Genomic DNA, 16,453 nt, shown 5'->3' on the forward strand with positions numbered 1-16,453 from the left:
TAAACAGCCGATGAACGCAAGAATGTTGACCGTTATACTCGTAAGTACCTCGCGCGCCTGCAAATGGCCATTGTCTATGTTCCCATTATCGCAAACACAGCGCGCTATATGCGGCAGTTATGCAAAAGTTAATTTTTGGGTTTGTGTTACTTAAATTCAATTTATTCAATTAGGCGTTATGCTCTTAGCTATTAGGTAAGCTCTCTCCGCGTATTGCATTATGTGCGTTTTAAATGTACTAGTTATTTGTTTGTTTAAATTCGCTTTCAGTTACCAACACACAAAATCATAACGTAAAATATTAACAGAAAGTAAAGGAGGATATTAAAACATTAAAAAAATTATTTTTGCCTAAAAATTATTAATTTCTTTATGATTTTGGTTAATTTTTACAAAATTTGCACAACTTTTACCAAAAAACCGCAAAAATTTCAAGTTTTCTTGAACAAAAATTATTTTTTTACTATTTTGGTTCATTTTTTCAAAATTTCTACAGTTTTAAATTCATAAAACCTTAAAAAATTATGTTAACTTAAAGATAATTTATTTTTACTTGGTTTTTGCTCATTTTTCTTCAAAAAATGCCAAAAAATCAGTTTTTCTTTCATGTATTGCACAATACTCTAACAATTGAATGCTTAATACATGAAACATAAAAGATTATTGACGATAAACTCGTTTTGTTTGCGTTTGGAATAATCTGCATTACATTATTCTCTTCTAAACAATGATTCGATTGGGTGTGGAAACATGGCGGCGTTTAAGAGGCGCGAAGAGGCATGATAAACACGTGACATTAGTGAGATTTATGCAAATGTTTCCCATTGAAAGAAACGACTTTAATCGAAGTGGTGACGTTGAAGAAACGAAACGATCAGCAGCAATCAAAGCATAATGGGAATTGAAGAAATTCCTTGCATTGTTAATTAATACTCGATTTCATATTCACATACATATTCACAGTGTGTTCACAAAAAATACAACGTAAACATTCTTGTTTGTCTAAAATTCTTATTTTACAATGTGCTATAAATAAATTTCTTATTAGAAATTTGATATATGGCTGCAGTTGATTTAACAATTGAAAATAAAAACGAAATTTTACAAATTGAGTTTAACTTTCGACAGATGCGCAAATTTAACATTTTGAAATAAATAGAAGATCATATTTGTCAAGCATTATCTTGCACAATCAAGTGGTTAATTTGATTCATGTAATTTCGGCGCGGATTGTAAGTTGGCATTCAACTTTGTTGTAATAATGACCTGACCCAATAGTCGAAAGTTCACAGCTGATCAAAATTTCAATTTTTGCGTGCAACAGGTTTTCGTCGCTTGCACTTTGCTCGACGTTTGGCAGCAGGTGAATGTACCATACCTACACGTTTTTAGAAGGTGTATTGTATTCGGCGTGATGTTAGATTTGAATAGCGATACACTACCGAACAAAAATTGTGACATCGATTGTTGTTCACCTTTCGAAATTCGTACCAAAGTTATAACTTTTGCAAAGCAAAAATAAATTTTTTTTTTTATAAAATTAAGATGATGAGATGAGTAAAACAAGTCGAAGGAAAATAAAATGGAAATGGGTCAGTGGTGAACCCGTGGAAGACAAGTAATGCAACCAGCAAGAGAGTGCCGCTGCTGGCGTCGTGTCCGAGGTATAAAAGGCGTCGCGGTCGGCTCGCGCACCGGTTACAAACACCGCTGCTGCCGCCGAAGAAGTTGTGCGAGGTTTTCGGTCTTCGCTGCTCGCTGCTTGCTCGTACAAGAACTCAAAGGCCGTTCCTTCGGCGGCGTGCGATCGCGTGTCGGTGTGTGTTCGTTGGCGAAGGCGCGCTGGCTGGCGAAAGTTGTCCCGACTGCGTTCGCGGACGAAACGAAACACGGGCGCGGGTATAAGCCCGGCATGCGGAATGCCGCATCCAGCATTTGTTCTTGTGCCGTTTCTTGCGATGTCTCGTTAGTTTAGGCGGTTTTTGGGCGCCGCGGACACCTCCTGAACTTTAGTTTACTGCCAAGCACACAGTTATCAACGTGTTGATTTATTATTCCGTCCGACGACCAGGAAGTTTCAAGATGGCGGATAGAAAGATGTAAGTTATGCACGTTTACATTTCATACATTTTCATTCGATTGCGTAAACTTTTACACTTACACACACACACATGTTGTGAGTTTTAAAGCTGTGTGCACTTTGGTGCATTTATGCAATCGGCACTTTCACGAAAAGATACATTTTCATGCGTTCTAATCAACTTTGAAGACGACATCTTTGATTATCAACATTTGACGCAACAACTTTCTATATTTACAAAGTAAAGATATGTCATATCACACGTATTTATTAATTATTTATTTATTTATCATCGTATTTAAATTTAAAACGAAATGAAAGCAAAATTTTAAATTTGCTTAATGAAATCGAAAACGCAACTGAGACGAAAAAACCATCCCTGTGTGGCTTTCTACTCACTTTCCATTTTTGTTTATTTTAAAAGCAAGCCGCGCCAGCGCGCGCTAAACAACTAATTTGTAAAACGAGATATTCCAATCAATTAGAACCTGATTAATCTGCTTTTACACTGTGTGCAAAGCACACAACTCACAACACAACTCAGGCATAGCGCAAGAAAGTAAAACAGTTAAAAGTAAAATCTTCTTGTGTGTCAATTAACTGGAAATTGTTTCTCTTGATTAAATCGCAACCTAAAAACAATATATCCTAAAAAAATTGCATCTGTGTTTCTTGTCGCTAATTCTAGCCGCCTTAAAAGAGGAAGTCAGCTGTAACTTTTGTCGCCGTGGACAAGAATGTGAATGACATTGTTGGAAGTTTCATTTCCGTAGTTTTTATTGCTGCGACCGAACGATTAGCGTGTTCTTTTGTACATAATGAATTCCACTTGCATTACATTACCAGTTTGCATTCAATTGGAAATGTCATTATTGTCATTATGATAAATTTATTCATTTTCTTTACTTTGCATTCGACGAACTCCAACTACGCTACTAATAGCCGAGGAATTGTGACTTTCAAGTAATAATAACCTTGGACAAGGCGACTATTTCTTTAACTTTTATTAGAACTTAAAAACGGTAACATTATAAGCATTGTATATTAATTTTTTTTTTATTATTAGTTCACATGATTTTTTGGGAAGATGAAATTTATCAGATTCTCATCAGTTTGCTCAAAGTATTCACACGATTTAGCTGATATCGTTATTGTTGTTTCATTAACGACATTAATAACTTACTTTCGCCAATAATATCCTTCGATTCAGCGCATAATAACCTTCATAATTAATCGTCAGCTTTCGGTTTTCCATTTCGGCGCAAAACCTCGTTTATTTACAAGAATCGAAATCAAATTAAAGTTGCGCATTGAATCTTCAATTGAAAATAATTGCACATATGCCGTATGGCATTCTGTGTTGTCATCGTCTAACAAGGAGTAAAAGCAAGGAATATCCTTGAATATCGGTTACCAGTCTGTTACTCTTTTGCTAGATTCGCTGTTAAATTGGCTATAAATGATGCGTTTAACATCGTTAAACATTCTAAACTTTTAGTTACCATTTCATTTTTGTACTAATGAAATATTTACTAAACAGGTTAGCTTTTAACTGATGACAGAATGGTGGAGAAATGTAAATTATTTTGGTAATTAACATATGTTGAAATGTCAATTTACTTTGTTATTACACCATTAACTTCTGTAAGAACAAAAAGCAAATAAAGTTTTCTAAACTCACATGGTAAACAAAGCATACGCATAATACAATTGCCAATAATTACTTGCCTCAAAGCAAATGATTATTTTAAGACAAAAAATCTATTTTTCAAAAACTAACCTCAAAATACCGCTATTATTAAAAAATAACAATTTAAAAACCAATTTTTAATTTTAATTCCTTTCTTATGTAATATAATGTTTTAATGCTTAGTATTATTTCATGTATTGTTATAACAAAGCACTCTAATTGTTCTTTTATTCATTTGTTATTTCTAATGTTAATGATTTTTAAACACTTTGCTCGTTTACCTTTAAAAACTTAAATGGATCACTTTTATTTTGGTTTTACTATTACAATTTGTGACCAATGATTATTTGCTGGAAACTTGAAGTTGAGTAAACTTGCAACTTGTTAATAATGCGCTTTGAGTGCACTACGTTTAGCGAACTGAACGTGAACGATTTATGCAAAGCAGAAAATTCGAAAAACGAGCCGAGTTACTGAAACGCGTGCAGAATTATGCGCGGAATGTGTGGCAAAATGCAAAATTCAATCAGAGCATAACAAAAATGCTACCGTACATTACCACCTCATGTTTGTTTCCACCGGTTGTTGTTTATAAACATAAAATAATTCATGTTAATGAAAGTTTAGTGTTTGTTTTATTTTAAGAAGAAAATTGAGGTTAAAATTATTAATTTCAGTTTTAGTTCTAATAAACCAGTAATTTAATGACTGAAAAAAACTAAACCTAAAAGAGAATTGCGCACAAGTGCGATTTCGTGCAACTTTCTGTATTTAAACGTAAAACCGAAGCAATGAAGAAATGAGGAAAGCAATCGTGCGCGCCAGCACGAGTTCATGCTTGGAGAAAAACTTTTCTTTCATTTTTTTCTGCACTCAACACTCAAATAGCCGGCGTGTGTCGTGTCTATGATACCGGCGTTTATTAATCGTTCCAACTCGCCAAAGTAGGCCAAACATATCGGACCAGACGTGCAAGAAGTCGTCAAGTCGCAACAAAATCAAAGAATCCGAGAATTACGACTTGCAATTAGCTTTTACTGCTGTATTCGTCCTTAATACGTCTTACGTGGTTTTCATTCTCAATTTTGAAATTCTACCAGTTGGATCAAACCGGTATGGTCGAGGCACATCGTGTGGCTATTTAGGGAAATTAATTTTTGGAAACTTTGCCTGCTGCTTCGGCACAATTCAAGGTTGAATTGTGTTTGTGTGGTATGCCATTGTGGAGCGCACAAGTGTTGTTAATGTCGTTTTTAATCCCAAGTTTCGGTTTTTGCCCGGCGGGCGCGTCGTGCACGAGTGAAAGAGGAGAAATTTCCGATCAAGGTCAGATTGTGACCTTACATGCGTCGAACTTGCGGGCTTGAGGCGGAGCTCTTAAGAAAGTTTCGACGCCTTCGATGGTCAAAAATTTACACTCTCACTCTCGCTCAGATGATTTTTTTTAATAATTTTGACTTTTGATTTCATTTCAACCAAAAACAAAGTGTTGAAATCAAAATATTTTGCTTTAGCCAATTTCTCTTTCCTTTCTTTGAAATATAGTGTATAATTGAAACAAAATTGTTACTTCCGGTTTGATTGTTTTGCACCTAACTACTTTTTTGACATCATTACCAAACAATTGACTTTTGTTTCAGATTAATATTATTTGCGACATTAAGTCTTGCTTTAAGTCTCACAAATGGTGAAGTCCAGCTGATAACCAAACCCGAACCGGGCCAGGAGTATGTTTTTTTGCAAACCTCAGCGGCGGGTTCGCGACCAGTCGAACGCAAAGAAAAACCTTCGGAGAATGAACGTGTTTTTGAAACAGCTCATAAGTTACCACCTTCTTTGACGTTCGCGTTGAATCAAGCTCAGGCTGAAGAAGGTGAAATTCTAAAAGAACCAAAAGGACCTATCAAGACCTCTAAAAGTAGTAAACCTAAGCGTGAAGCTGCTGCTTCTGCTGCCGATGCGCCTGCAGGTGCCATCAAACTTGATGTTCAGGCACTTCTTGCTAAATACAAAACAGAACTTCAAACTTCCACTACAGCAAAACCATCGTCCACAACAACAAAAAAGACTAGCACTAGAAGTACACGAAAACCTAGGTTAAACCCTATTCTTCCTAACAAACGCTCCAAGAAGGAAGCGCATGATGAATCTGTTGTACCAACTACTGCTAGTTCTGTTTTAACCACATCAGCGGCAGGTCTGAAACCAATTGAAAGAGACGATGATGTTCCATTGGTCGCCAGTGGAAGTGAAAAACAACGTTCAAGAATTCAAATCAAGAAGGGTCCCAACGGGCAGGAATATGAATATGAATACGTTTATTATTACTATGATGATGATGATCCCAAACAGACTAATGCCCATGATGGTCCAGCAAGAAATGAGGTCACACCACAAAATACACCATCAAGAGGTGGATCTCGTGGTGAAACCAAGGCGGCTGTCACACCTGAACCTGCTAGTAATGAAGTTCTGCCTACTTCTCGTGGGTCACGAACACGTGGTCGTCAATTGGAAGATGAAGATGTTGCTGATGAACGCCTTCCAGCTAACACCCGCTTTCCACCACGTAGTCGTAACTTGAACACAACACCATCTGTTGTAGAGGAAGTTGTAGAAGAGGTTAAACCAAGAGGTCGTGGTCGAGGACGTCCTGAAGCTCAAGCAGCTGCAACTTCAGCTGAAAACACTTCAGATAGTGTTTCTGACGAGACGCAAGGGTCTCGAGGTCGCACACGTGCGAATGTAAGACGACCATCTTTGGAACTTGTTGATAGTGCTAGTTTCAACACGCATACGTCTAGTGGTGAACCACCAAATGGTAGTGGACCTACTTTCCCTGCTGATTTACCAGCTGGGCCTGTGAGATTCCTGGGAGCTACTCCTAATGAACGCATGGATCTTCAGGATAAAAAGGAAGCATCAGGGGAAAGTGAAGTTGCACCCGCTGCACCAGCTGCAGTAGCTACTGAAGAAGCTACAACTATGATGTCTGCAATGGATAAAGTTGCTCTTGATTTATACGCGATTCTTCAGGGTACGCAAAGATTATCAGGTGAAGAATCTGAAGGTAACACTGAAATGAATACTGAGGCTGATGCTGAAACCACTACATTAGAGGCTACAACTGAAGTTCCTACTACTGAAGCAGCTCCTTCAACAACAACAACCACTACTACTACCACCACTCAAGCTCCTTCTTCTGCTGCTCCTGAAAATGTTTTCGGTAGAGGTAAATACCGCACGAGACCTGCCATTGGTGGTCGTAAACCTGTATCAACCAGCACAACAACCGAAGCTCCCGCATCTTCCGATGGTAAACCAAAGAGTCGGTTTGGACGTCCATCCTTTGGATCTCGTCCTAGAGCCCGACCAGCTGCTACAGCAACTGAAGGTGAAACCGAACAGAAGGAAACAAAAGAAGAAGCAAAACCTGTGAGTGCCACACGTAGTCGTACCCGTTTTGGTGCTGGTCGCACAAGAGTCACCACCGTAGCACCTGAAGGTACCAATGAGGCAAAATCACCTGCCACACCAACCAAAGCATCATCTCTAAGACCAAGACCTACTTTCAATTTAAGAGGAAGGACGAGACCTACTCCAGCTCCGGAGGCAGAATCTGCTCCAACTGAAGAAGGTCAAGAAGCATCAACAACAACCCGCTCCAGACCAAAACTTAACGGATCCAACGTACGTCCACTACGTCCAGGACCTAGGATTAATTTAACTGGAGGTAGAGGACGTCTTGGTGTTACCACAGCAGCCCCAGCTGAGAACCCAGCTGAACCTGCACCTGTTGTAGAAGAAGATCAAGAGAAGACACATGCAGAAGAAGGAGAAACAAAGGTTTGTTGTTTTCACAATAATCAAGACCTTAATATTAATATATACACATTAATTACAGGAAGCTGAAGTAACTCCAGCTCCAGATTCAAACCCCCTCTCCCGTCTACGCAACAGACAACGTACTCCCCTGCAGGTCCGCCCAGCTGCCCCGAAAGCTGCAGCCAGTGCCCCCGTTCAAGTACGTCGTGCAAATCCCTTGATATCTCGTCGTAAACCAATCGGAGAAGCTTCCACAACTGAAGCAGCTGCCCCTGCGGAAGCATCAACCGAAGCTTCGTCATCAGACGCCGAAGAGGGCGCCACTGATGCCGCCGCAAGTTCAACGACAAGCACCACAGAGGAACCAAAAGGATTGAACAAATTACTAGCAGGACGAAGGCGATTGACATTGCGACAACCCGGCACGGTTGCCTAAATGTAACCTCACGATCGACTCAGTTCGTATCTTGCATCAAGAGATTAGGAATGTAGACTATGTGTGCTAGATGAAAACAAAAACAACGAGATACACCAATAACTTATAACTGAAGAAAAAAAGCAGAAAGAAGCGTCATGACAATGCGAGTCATGTTTTTATTTGTAGACATATGATTTCCTTGTGTATTTATTTTATTTGATTAATTTTGTGTTTGGTATTATTTGATATTAGCTGCAACGAGTAGGAAAACCACCAAGAAAATGACTACGATTAAGTTTTATTACCTAAATAATATGTTTCGAGCGCAGGCCTGACAACACGTGCCAATAATACTCACTATTATTCTAGAATTCGATTTCGATTACTACGTACGTTTAGAATCAGTAAAACATTTGTTACGCACACCGAATGTGTTTCTAGGTGTGATTTTGTAGAACACATTGCGTAAGTGGACTTGCGTTTGGTGGAAAAAAGAAGCCGCATAGCCGCAGCGGTGCGCGAAGTCGCGCGTATCAATACGCGGAAATTGGAAATCATTACTCTCTCGTGCGACGAAACAATTGCAGAAGGTGAAATTTGAAATACGAACTGGTTTCGCTGCGGCCGTAATCGAGTAAGCGAGGTTGCGGCGTAATTTGAATACACGAACGAACGCACACTCGAAATTGACTTTTGTTGGATATATGTATATATATAAATAAATATATCAATGTATTGACTATCGGCTAGCTGCCAGCAAGGCGTTGATAATGCTGTTAATGTTTTACGTAATTCGCGCAAATGGCTACGTTGCATAACGCAGCATAATGCGATGATAAACAATAAACATTTATATGAATATAAGGAAGATTGATGTGTTAGATAGCATTAGCTATAGGTAATAGCGTTAGTTAGATACGTAATTATTTAGTTTATAATTGACTCTCATTCTGAAACAATACACGATTGTATAAGGCATAAAATATAATAGAATTTTTCAATTAAAAAATTGTTATTTTGATATTTAGAATGTGTTTCGAAGAAAAACGTTTATGTTTTGCATTCCTCAAAACCTTAGCATTTTTTTGGATAAACCAAAACATTGTGAAACAAATTTTCCAATTTATAGACGCTGTGAGTTTAAAATTTTTGTAAAAAAAAAAACAAAAACAATGTTTTTTTCATTTCGATAAAATTGCTTTGAAATTAACTCCTAATATAACCTACCCATAATCATTGCTAGAGGAATATATTTTGTTTCTGATGTTTATTTTTAATATTTAAAAATATGCAAGAAAAACACATTAACCAAGTTGTTACAAAACACTCTATTCTGGTAGTTGACGCCAACAACAAGTATCAATATGTAAAATTAGCTGATAAAATACATTTTATACTATACTACTCTACAAATTTGAATATGGTGTGAATATATAAGTCCAATCAATTTTTAAAAGCTAATCACTCTGGTTATTTGACTTGGATAACCATGAAGTACTTGATTATATTGTCCCTGCTTGCATTTGTCGCCCTTGCAAAAGGTAAAAACTAAAAATTCTAACAAATATAATTTAAAATATTAATAAACATAATTTTTGTATTATTTAGGTGACGAAGATGATTCCGTCTTCCCCCAAGAAGGCAGAATTGTCGGAGGATACCAAACAACCATTGAACAAGTCCCATACATAGCTGTTTTACTCACAGCTACAAATAACTCAATCTTCTGTGCTGGTTCAATCATCAGTAACCAATGGATCGTCACCGCTGCTCATTGCATCGTTGGCATGCGTCCTGAAGATATAAAAATCCGAGTTGGATCCTCTGATTACACTGAAGGTGGTCAATTGGTTGATGCAATCGCTATCCTGACAAACCCTAACTTTGACAGGGTTTACCGTTTTGATTACGATGTTGGTCTAATTAAGATTAACAATATCACCATCAATAACAGTACGGTTGCTACGTGCCAATTACCTGATGAAAGAGAATACCCATCAACAGGTTCAAGCGTTTTGGCTTCCGGATGGGGACATCAACAGTCAGGAGGCACTCCAAGTAGGATTGTGCGAGCTGTGCTTGTAAGAATTACATTTCACTTGCTGTGTAGGTTGAGATATGCAAATTTGACGAATAATATGATCTGCGCTGCTGATACTGGTAAGGATACCTGCCAGGCTGATTCTGGTGGCCCATTGATTCTTCCTACCGCCCGTGGTAGTGTATTGGTGGGTATTACTTCTCACGGGTCAGGATGTGCTCTTGTTAGTTATCCTGGTGTGTATACTAGTGTTGCTACTCCCGTTATTAGGCGTTATATTCGTGATAACACTGGAATATAAAAGTTATGATATTTGGCTTGTATTCAAGGATTATATGTAATAAATAATAAATATTATATAATGCAGTATTTAATTCCGTTATTATAATTACATTTGATTACAATAACATTAAGAATTGTACAAATTCTTCATCAACTATTAGTGACCTCTTTGCAGTATTGTCCAAAATGGTCTGGACGAGATAGGGACATCCGTCTACCCTCATACCCCCTCCACTATTTTCAGTTGCCCGCTAGACACCCGTGTGCGTGCAGTTTCGTAACACTTGCTGACGCATTTACCCCCACCACTTTATGCGGGTCGGCCGCAGGTATAAAAGGGTAGCGCGCTGCGCGCCATGTGCTCAGTCGTGTCTGAGTGGTCCAGCAGTCCAGTCGCAGTCTTCTAGGTTTCCCGGTTTCCTCTGTCTTTAGGTCTTTAGCTTGGAATGCGTATTGTTGGTACCCAGTGATGTTACGCTCAATTATTAAACCTTCAATAACACTTAAAACCTTCTATTATATATTTTATAAAATATATTTATTAAAATAATTTTGTGATTTTCTTGGATTTTACAATTTTGTATGCCAGTTTTACATGTTTCGCCCTGTGGGCATCATCAGAAACTGATGAAAATCACAAAATTATTTTAATAAATATATTTTATAAATTACTACCATGGATTACGTATTCAACTTAGAAAATAATAATATTATATATTATTTACTTAATATATTTCATATTTTTTACCTATTGCGCTACTTTTAAACATTTTATCTTTTAAATTAACAATAATACCGATTAAAAAATTGTACCACACCATATTTCATGCATATTCCCATTTTTTGAATAACCAAGTTACCTTGCACAATAATAATAGATTACTTTGCGTCATTCTAAACAAATTATTCAATGGCAATTGAAGATCTTTTAACTGATACTTGATATTGGCATGCATGCGATTGTATTATAAACAAAACAATATAATTAGCATTTACCTATGTAAAATACTTAAATACTTAAAATATTTTTAAATATTAACAGTTCATGAAACATATAAATATGAAATATTTTGGTTTGTATATTACACTTCATTTGAATCAATCATGAAGTTGCTTGTTTCGTGGTTTGTCGTTGGAATTTTTGCCATTGTCAAAGGTAATACCATTCATTATCATTAATTTCAACAAATTTCATTCAATTTGTTTATTGTTAATATTCAGGCGAAAATGACACGGATACCAACCAAGAAGGCAAAATCGTCGGTGGATTTGAAACAGACATCAGATACATCAGCTATCAAGCTGCTTTAGTTGAAGCCGGCAATTCCCGAATATTCTGTGGTGGTTCAATCATCAGCTCCAACTGGATTCTCACAGCAGCTCATTGCGTCCCAGGTGTATTTCCAAATCAAATGAGAGTACGTGTTGGTTCATCTGACTATATGTCTGGTGGGCAATTGCTGGTTGTTTATCAAATCCTGTCAAATCCACGATACCAACTAATGAGTGAACATGATTTTGATATTGCTTTGATTAACGTGAGCCCTATGTCTTTCAACCAAAATGTACAACCTATTCGTCTGGCTGGGTCTGGTCAAGTGCCTGCTGTGGGTTCTACTCTCTGGGTATCCGGATGGGGTCATCAGTATTTCCAGGGTACCTCCCCGAGGATAGTTCGTGCCGTGGATGTCAAAATGGTCAACTGGAGTGTATGTCGAAGAAGTTATGGGAATACTTTGACAGATCGTATGATTTGTGCCGCTGATAACGGTAAAGATGCGTGCCAAAACGATTCAGGTGGTCCCCTTGTAATGAATGGTGTATTGTATGGTGTTGTATCTTTTGGGGACGGCTGTGCCAAGCCTGGTTTTCCGGGTGTGTATGCAAATGTAGGGGAAGCAAATCTAAGACGTTACATTCGTGATAATACAGGAATATAAGTAGTTGTTTTGTTATATAAATCAAAGAAAAATTAAGTTTTTGTTTTTTTTGTGCAACATAACCTTGTTTTTTTACATAACCTAGTTTACAAACAGAAAATATAAATATTTAAACACTTAATTGTATGTTTTACTCATTACTCACTCACTTACTCATTACTTACTCATTACTGTAAAAAAAAACTTTTAGTTTTGTCAAATAACGATAGCAAATAGCAAAAAACGATTAAAAACTTAATACAAAACAAAATCATATGTTTTTCTAAGCAAATGTTTACATAAATCTTTTTCTTGACAAATTACCGTCGCCTATGAGAACCAAAAACGTGCGAGAAACTTTTCAGCAATGAAAAGCGCCGATTAAAGTTAATAATTTATTCAAACCCATTAGAGTAAACACGCGAACAAGACAAAAGAGATTTAATAAATCATAAAGCAATTGTTATAAAATGACACACACGTGAATTGAAAGTCTAATTGGACGCATAATGGCGAAGTTACCTTTTCAGGTTTTTAACAAGTTGGTTAAATTGCCAAATATTATTGATGGACAAACAGAATTGGCAACAACTGTTGTCACTACTTTGAAGTATTTGCAATCATGGCCGATGGCACGAACGCCATTTAAAAGCAGATTTTGTTATGGTTTGGTTTTCCTCTACTGCAATATTATAATGATAGGATTATGGGGACACATTATTAAATTATGTACCATTAATATAAGTAACACTAAAAAATTATCAATTTATTGAAGTTGTTTGTTTTGTTTCAGATGTTTCTGGTAATTTTAATTATGATAACGTTGCTGTAGATTTTGCACTGCTTACTCTTGGCATTTCCGGTTATCAATATTGTACGCATTTATACAGGCACCGCCATCTAGCTAAGAAATTGTTGCAACAATTGGGTGACTTTCGTCAATTTGAAAAACCTTCTGGTATTGAATTTGCCGATGCTTTCTTAAATGGCATTTTTAAATCTGTAATCATTACTATAATAATATTAACACCTGTGTTGTTAGCATTTTTATTACCGATGAAATGCGCTGAAAATGATTATTCTTGCGGTTTTCTTTATCCGGCGTATATACCAGGAATGATGACACCGTTTCGGCGTAGGTGTTTTCTTTTAGTGCAAATAACTTCTGCGTGGATGTATGTATTGTTGGGAACCGGAAGTGTGTGGGTTGGAATGCATATGGCCGAATATATTGTGCTATATTTGAAACAATGTCAGTCTATAACTAAGAAAGTGTCTTTGATTGAGAGTTTTGTGGAGAGGCAAAACCATCTGCGATATGTTGTGCAATATCATCAAAGAATTTTATTGTATGTTATATTCTATACAAATTAGAAGGATTTTTTTTACATAAGTTGTTATACTTTAAGTTTGTATGAGAATTATTGCATTATTGCAAAAGGAATCTTCGTGGTGCATGCAATATCGACGCCAGTTGTGATGGCAATGATGATGCACACATTTTTGATTGATTTTCAAGTTCAGTGCTTTTTGATTTTTGCGATTTGGACAATGACTTTGTTTGTTGTCTGTTTTATGGGCCAGCGGATGTTAAACGAGGTAAATTCATATAAAATTACCAAAAATAAACAATTTATAAACATTAAATATTTATAAATATTTTTTTAAGAGCGAAGCACTTGCAAAGGTCGTAGTTGAAACAATTCCATTTGATGGAGACTCGCCCACAGCAAAAATGATGTTGTTTATGTTACAACAAACGCAACGACCTTTGAGAATACCTGCTGGCTCTCTAACATATTGCGATTTTCTATTATTTTCAGCTGTAAGTATTAATTTGTTTTTAAACTAGAAAGAAAACTGTTAACATAAATCTTGTTTTTCAGGCGTTGAAAGCTACTTACTCATATTTAGCTCTACTTCAAAGAACCCACAACAAATAAAACATATAATTAAACAATTAGTTAATGTAGATCTTTGTTAAATACTATATATTTAATTATTGTACCTGAATAATCAAAAATTTGAAAATTAAAAGGTTATGGCGCTGATTTTGCGACAGGAGCGCTTCGATTTCGCGCCTTTTACTCTGCTTATTTATTTGTCACGGTCAGCCGTTGGTAGACTTTGAAAATAACCGTTATTAGACGTCTAGAAGTTATTTTAACATTAATAAGTAAACATACATACGTTAATCAGTTCCTAAAGAAATAAAACCAAGTGAAAATGGACGAGGTGTTTCATTTCGACAAGAGTCTCCAAGAACGCCTTCACGAATACGTGGAGATCCTCTCCAACGACAAGGTAACATCGGCAGATTCCATCCGCAAAGCATGGAGTTTCTATCTGGAGTTAACAATCGATCTCAACGGCTGGCAAGCGGTATGGAAAGTCCCTCGCCTTGTTTGCCAAGAACTCAAGATTCCATTCCCTTCATTAATATTAGTATATGTAGATTCCGTTGATTTTGATGAATTGTCTGCACACATCAAAGTCATAGGTGTTCAGGATGATATTGAAATTCATGAGCATCACTTTGTGCCTTTAATGCAACTGTGGCCAACCAAAGAACAAGATAAATCAGTGGTTTTAGATCTAGCAACCACAGCAAATGTAACTGACATGTACAGATTCTTTTATATGCATGTTTTCCTGCCATGGGATCATGATGATGATGATACCAATTGGCTGTCTAATAATTTAAGCAGCAGATTGCGATTGTATTATGATATGAAAAACGGTGTTATCCCACGTAAAACTGCCGAACATATCAAAACTCTGCTAACAGAAGCACGTCGTATTCAAAATCACAGAGAAAACCTACAATATGAAATTGCTGAGAAGAATATTGAAATTGATGATACAAATGATCCTCAGGTGCAGGAATTGCTATCATTGAATATGGAAATGGTTGAGATCAAGAGTGAGATGGCGTTTCTAGAAAACCCTGTCACCAGAAACATTATTATTAGTAGATCTGAGAAAAAGAATCAAAAAGATGATAGAATTCCACAAACTTGGGCTGTGTTTCCAAAAGGAAAACTTGAAGATTACACAGATTTTCTTCAGCAACTTAAACAAAATGATCCTGAGTTTAATGCTGAGTTTATTTTCTCAAATTCTTTGTGTGATGTTCTAGAAAACTTCCACTATCATGACATGATTATTTTGAACAAATCCAGACATATTATTAAGAATACAAGTGGCTTGGAATGTGGTGGAACACTTAAAGGCATTTATGATAAAGAATCTACAACTTTATCAACTACAAATGAAGATATAATGCTGGATTTCAGAGGTGATGTGACAATTGAAAATTTAACAATCAACGCATCTTATTCCCAATGCGGTATTTTAATTCGTGCTGGAAAAACTACATTGAAAAACTGTAAATTGCATGGTGATAACAAGTCTTCAACTCATCAAGGAATCATTGTTTTGAAAGGTGGGCAACTCGAGATGGAAAATTGTGAGATTGCTGGTTTTTTCACGGCGATTGTTGGTAATTCCGGTTCGCAGATTAAACTAACTAATTGTGATGTTTATGAAGCGAATGTCGGTGTAAAAATTTATGATTTGTGCAGTTTTAATGCTGCAAACTGTAAATTTCGTGATTGTTTTGATTATGGGCTTTGTGTTGAAACCAATTCACATATTGGTGATACTAAAAGCTCTGGTGATTTTAAATTACTTGAAGTGTAAGTTAAAAGATGTAAAATATATGTTATTATGTCTCTTTAAATCAATTTTTTGTTGTAAAGGTTGCCGGATGTTGATGTTAAGGACCTTTCTGGAGCGAATAACGCCAAAGGTGATGTTGTAATCAATCCAGTATCGAAGATAACTCCAAAAAGCGATCTGTTTTCGGATCCGGCAAGTGATCCAACAAAAAAGCGTCCATCTTTGCCTGTAAATCCGTCCGATGATGACATGGACTACGAACACGACGTAACAGTCATCGAAAATCCACCTCCGGAAGAAACTGGAGCTGGTGGTGAAGTGTGCAATTAAAAAACGGCAGCATTTACATTTACCACGTAATTTTATCTTTTTGTTTTGTTTATAAATCTTCAGCGTTTGCAATTGCCAACGATTTTTAACCCTCTTTGCATCCAGCAAAGAGAAATAAGTTTTATGTGATTATAAATCATAGTGTTTCAAGAATATACAACAATATTCCCAAAAAGAAGCAAGTACT

General features: G+C 36.6%; 4 protein-coding genes across 4 annotated transcripts; all 4 read left to right on the forward strand.

Moving 5' to 3' along the window:
- Positions 1–1,707: 1,707 nt before the first annotated feature.
- Positions 1,708–8,140, forward strand: LOC135795147 (mucin-5AC). Its single transcript, XM_065306709.1, has 3 exons — positions 1,708–2,099; positions 5,411–7,616; positions 7,675–8,140. Exons 1-3 carry the CDS (start codon positions 2,083–2,085, stop codon positions 8,029–8,031), a joined length of 2,580 nt encoding a protein of 859 aa, XP_065162781.1. The 5' UTR covers positions 1,708–2,082; the 3' UTR covers positions 8,032–8,140.
- Positions 8,141–9,384: 1,244 nt separating this feature from the next.
- On the forward strand, positions 9,385–10,423 carry LOC135795156 (trypsin-3-like). The gene is made up of 2 exons (XM_065306727.1): positions 9,385–9,554; positions 9,622–10,423. Exons 1-2 carry the CDS (start codon positions 9,503–9,505, stop codon positions 10,353–10,355), a joined length of 786 nt encoding a protein of 261 aa, XP_065162799.1. The 5' UTR covers positions 9,385–9,502; the 3' UTR covers positions 10,356–10,423.
- Positions 10,424–11,423: 1,000 nt separating this feature from the next.
- Positions 11,424–12,397, forward strand: LOC135795157 (trypsin-1-like). Its single transcript, XM_065306728.1, has 2 exons — positions 11,424–11,492; positions 11,558–12,397. Exons 1-2 carry the CDS (start codon positions 11,441–11,443, stop codon positions 12,274–12,276), a joined length of 771 nt encoding a protein of 256 aa, XP_065162800.1. The 5' UTR covers positions 11,424–11,440; the 3' UTR covers positions 12,277–12,397.
- Positions 12,398–12,741: 344 nt separating this feature from the next.
- On the forward strand, positions 12,742–16,444 carry nesd (nessun dorma). Its single transcript, XM_065306712.1, has 6 exons — positions 12,742–12,984; positions 13,031–13,604; positions 13,665–13,854; positions 13,925–14,080; positions 14,142–15,953; positions 16,017–16,444. Exons 5-6 carry the CDS (start codon positions 14,482–14,484, stop codon positions 16,264–16,266), a joined length of 1,722 nt encoding a protein of 573 aa, XP_065162784.1. The 5' UTR covers positions 12,742–12,984; positions 13,031–13,604; positions 13,665–13,854; positions 13,925–14,080; positions 14,142–14,481; the 3' UTR covers positions 16,267–16,444.
- The last annotated feature ends 9 nt before the right edge of the window (positions 16,445–16,453 follow it).

This window comes from Atheta coriaria, unplaced genomic scaffold (genome assembly GCF_025399875.1).
Source record: "Atheta coriaria isolate IRGN ID8LTWV9N9 unplaced genomic scaffold, Caltech_Dcor_3.1 hic_scaffold_7_pilon, whole genome shotgun sequence".
Lineage (NCBI taxonomy): Eukaryota > Metazoa > Arthropoda > Insecta > Coleoptera > Staphylinidae > Dalotia > Dalotia coriaria.

Excerpts from the sequence above, each read along its gene's own strand:
- LOC135795147 (XM_065306709.1), top strand. Across the intron at positions 7,617-7,674 it reads CAGAAGAAGGAGAAACAAAG|GAAGCTGAAGTAACTCCAGC; the intron begins GTTTGTTGTTTT and ends CATTAATTACAG.
- LOC135795156 (XM_065306727.1), top strand. The coding sequence starts at position 9,503 with ATGAAGTACTTGATTATATTGTCCCTGCTTGCATTTGTCGCCCTTGCA. Across the intron at positions 9,555-9,621 it reads ATTTGTCGCCCTTGCAAAAG|GTGACGAAGATGATTCCGTC; the intron begins GTAAAAACTAAA and ends TGTATTATTTAG.
- LOC135795157 (XM_065306728.1), top strand. The coding sequence starts at position 11,441 with ATGAAGTTGCTTGTTTCGTGGTTTGTCGTTGGAATTTTTGCCATTGTC. Across the intron at positions 11,493-11,557 it reads AATTTTTGCCATTGTCAAAG|GCGAAAATGACACGGATACC; the intron begins GTAATACCATTC and ends GTTAATATTCAG.
- nesd (XM_065306712.1), top strand. The coding sequence starts at position 14,482 with ATGGACGAGGTGTTTCATTTCGACAAGAGTCTCCAAGAACGCCTTCAC. Across the intron at positions 15,954-16,016 it reads GATTTTAAATTACTTGAAGT|GTTGCCGGATGTTGATGTTA; the intron begins GTAAGTTAAAAG and ends TTTGTTGTAAAG.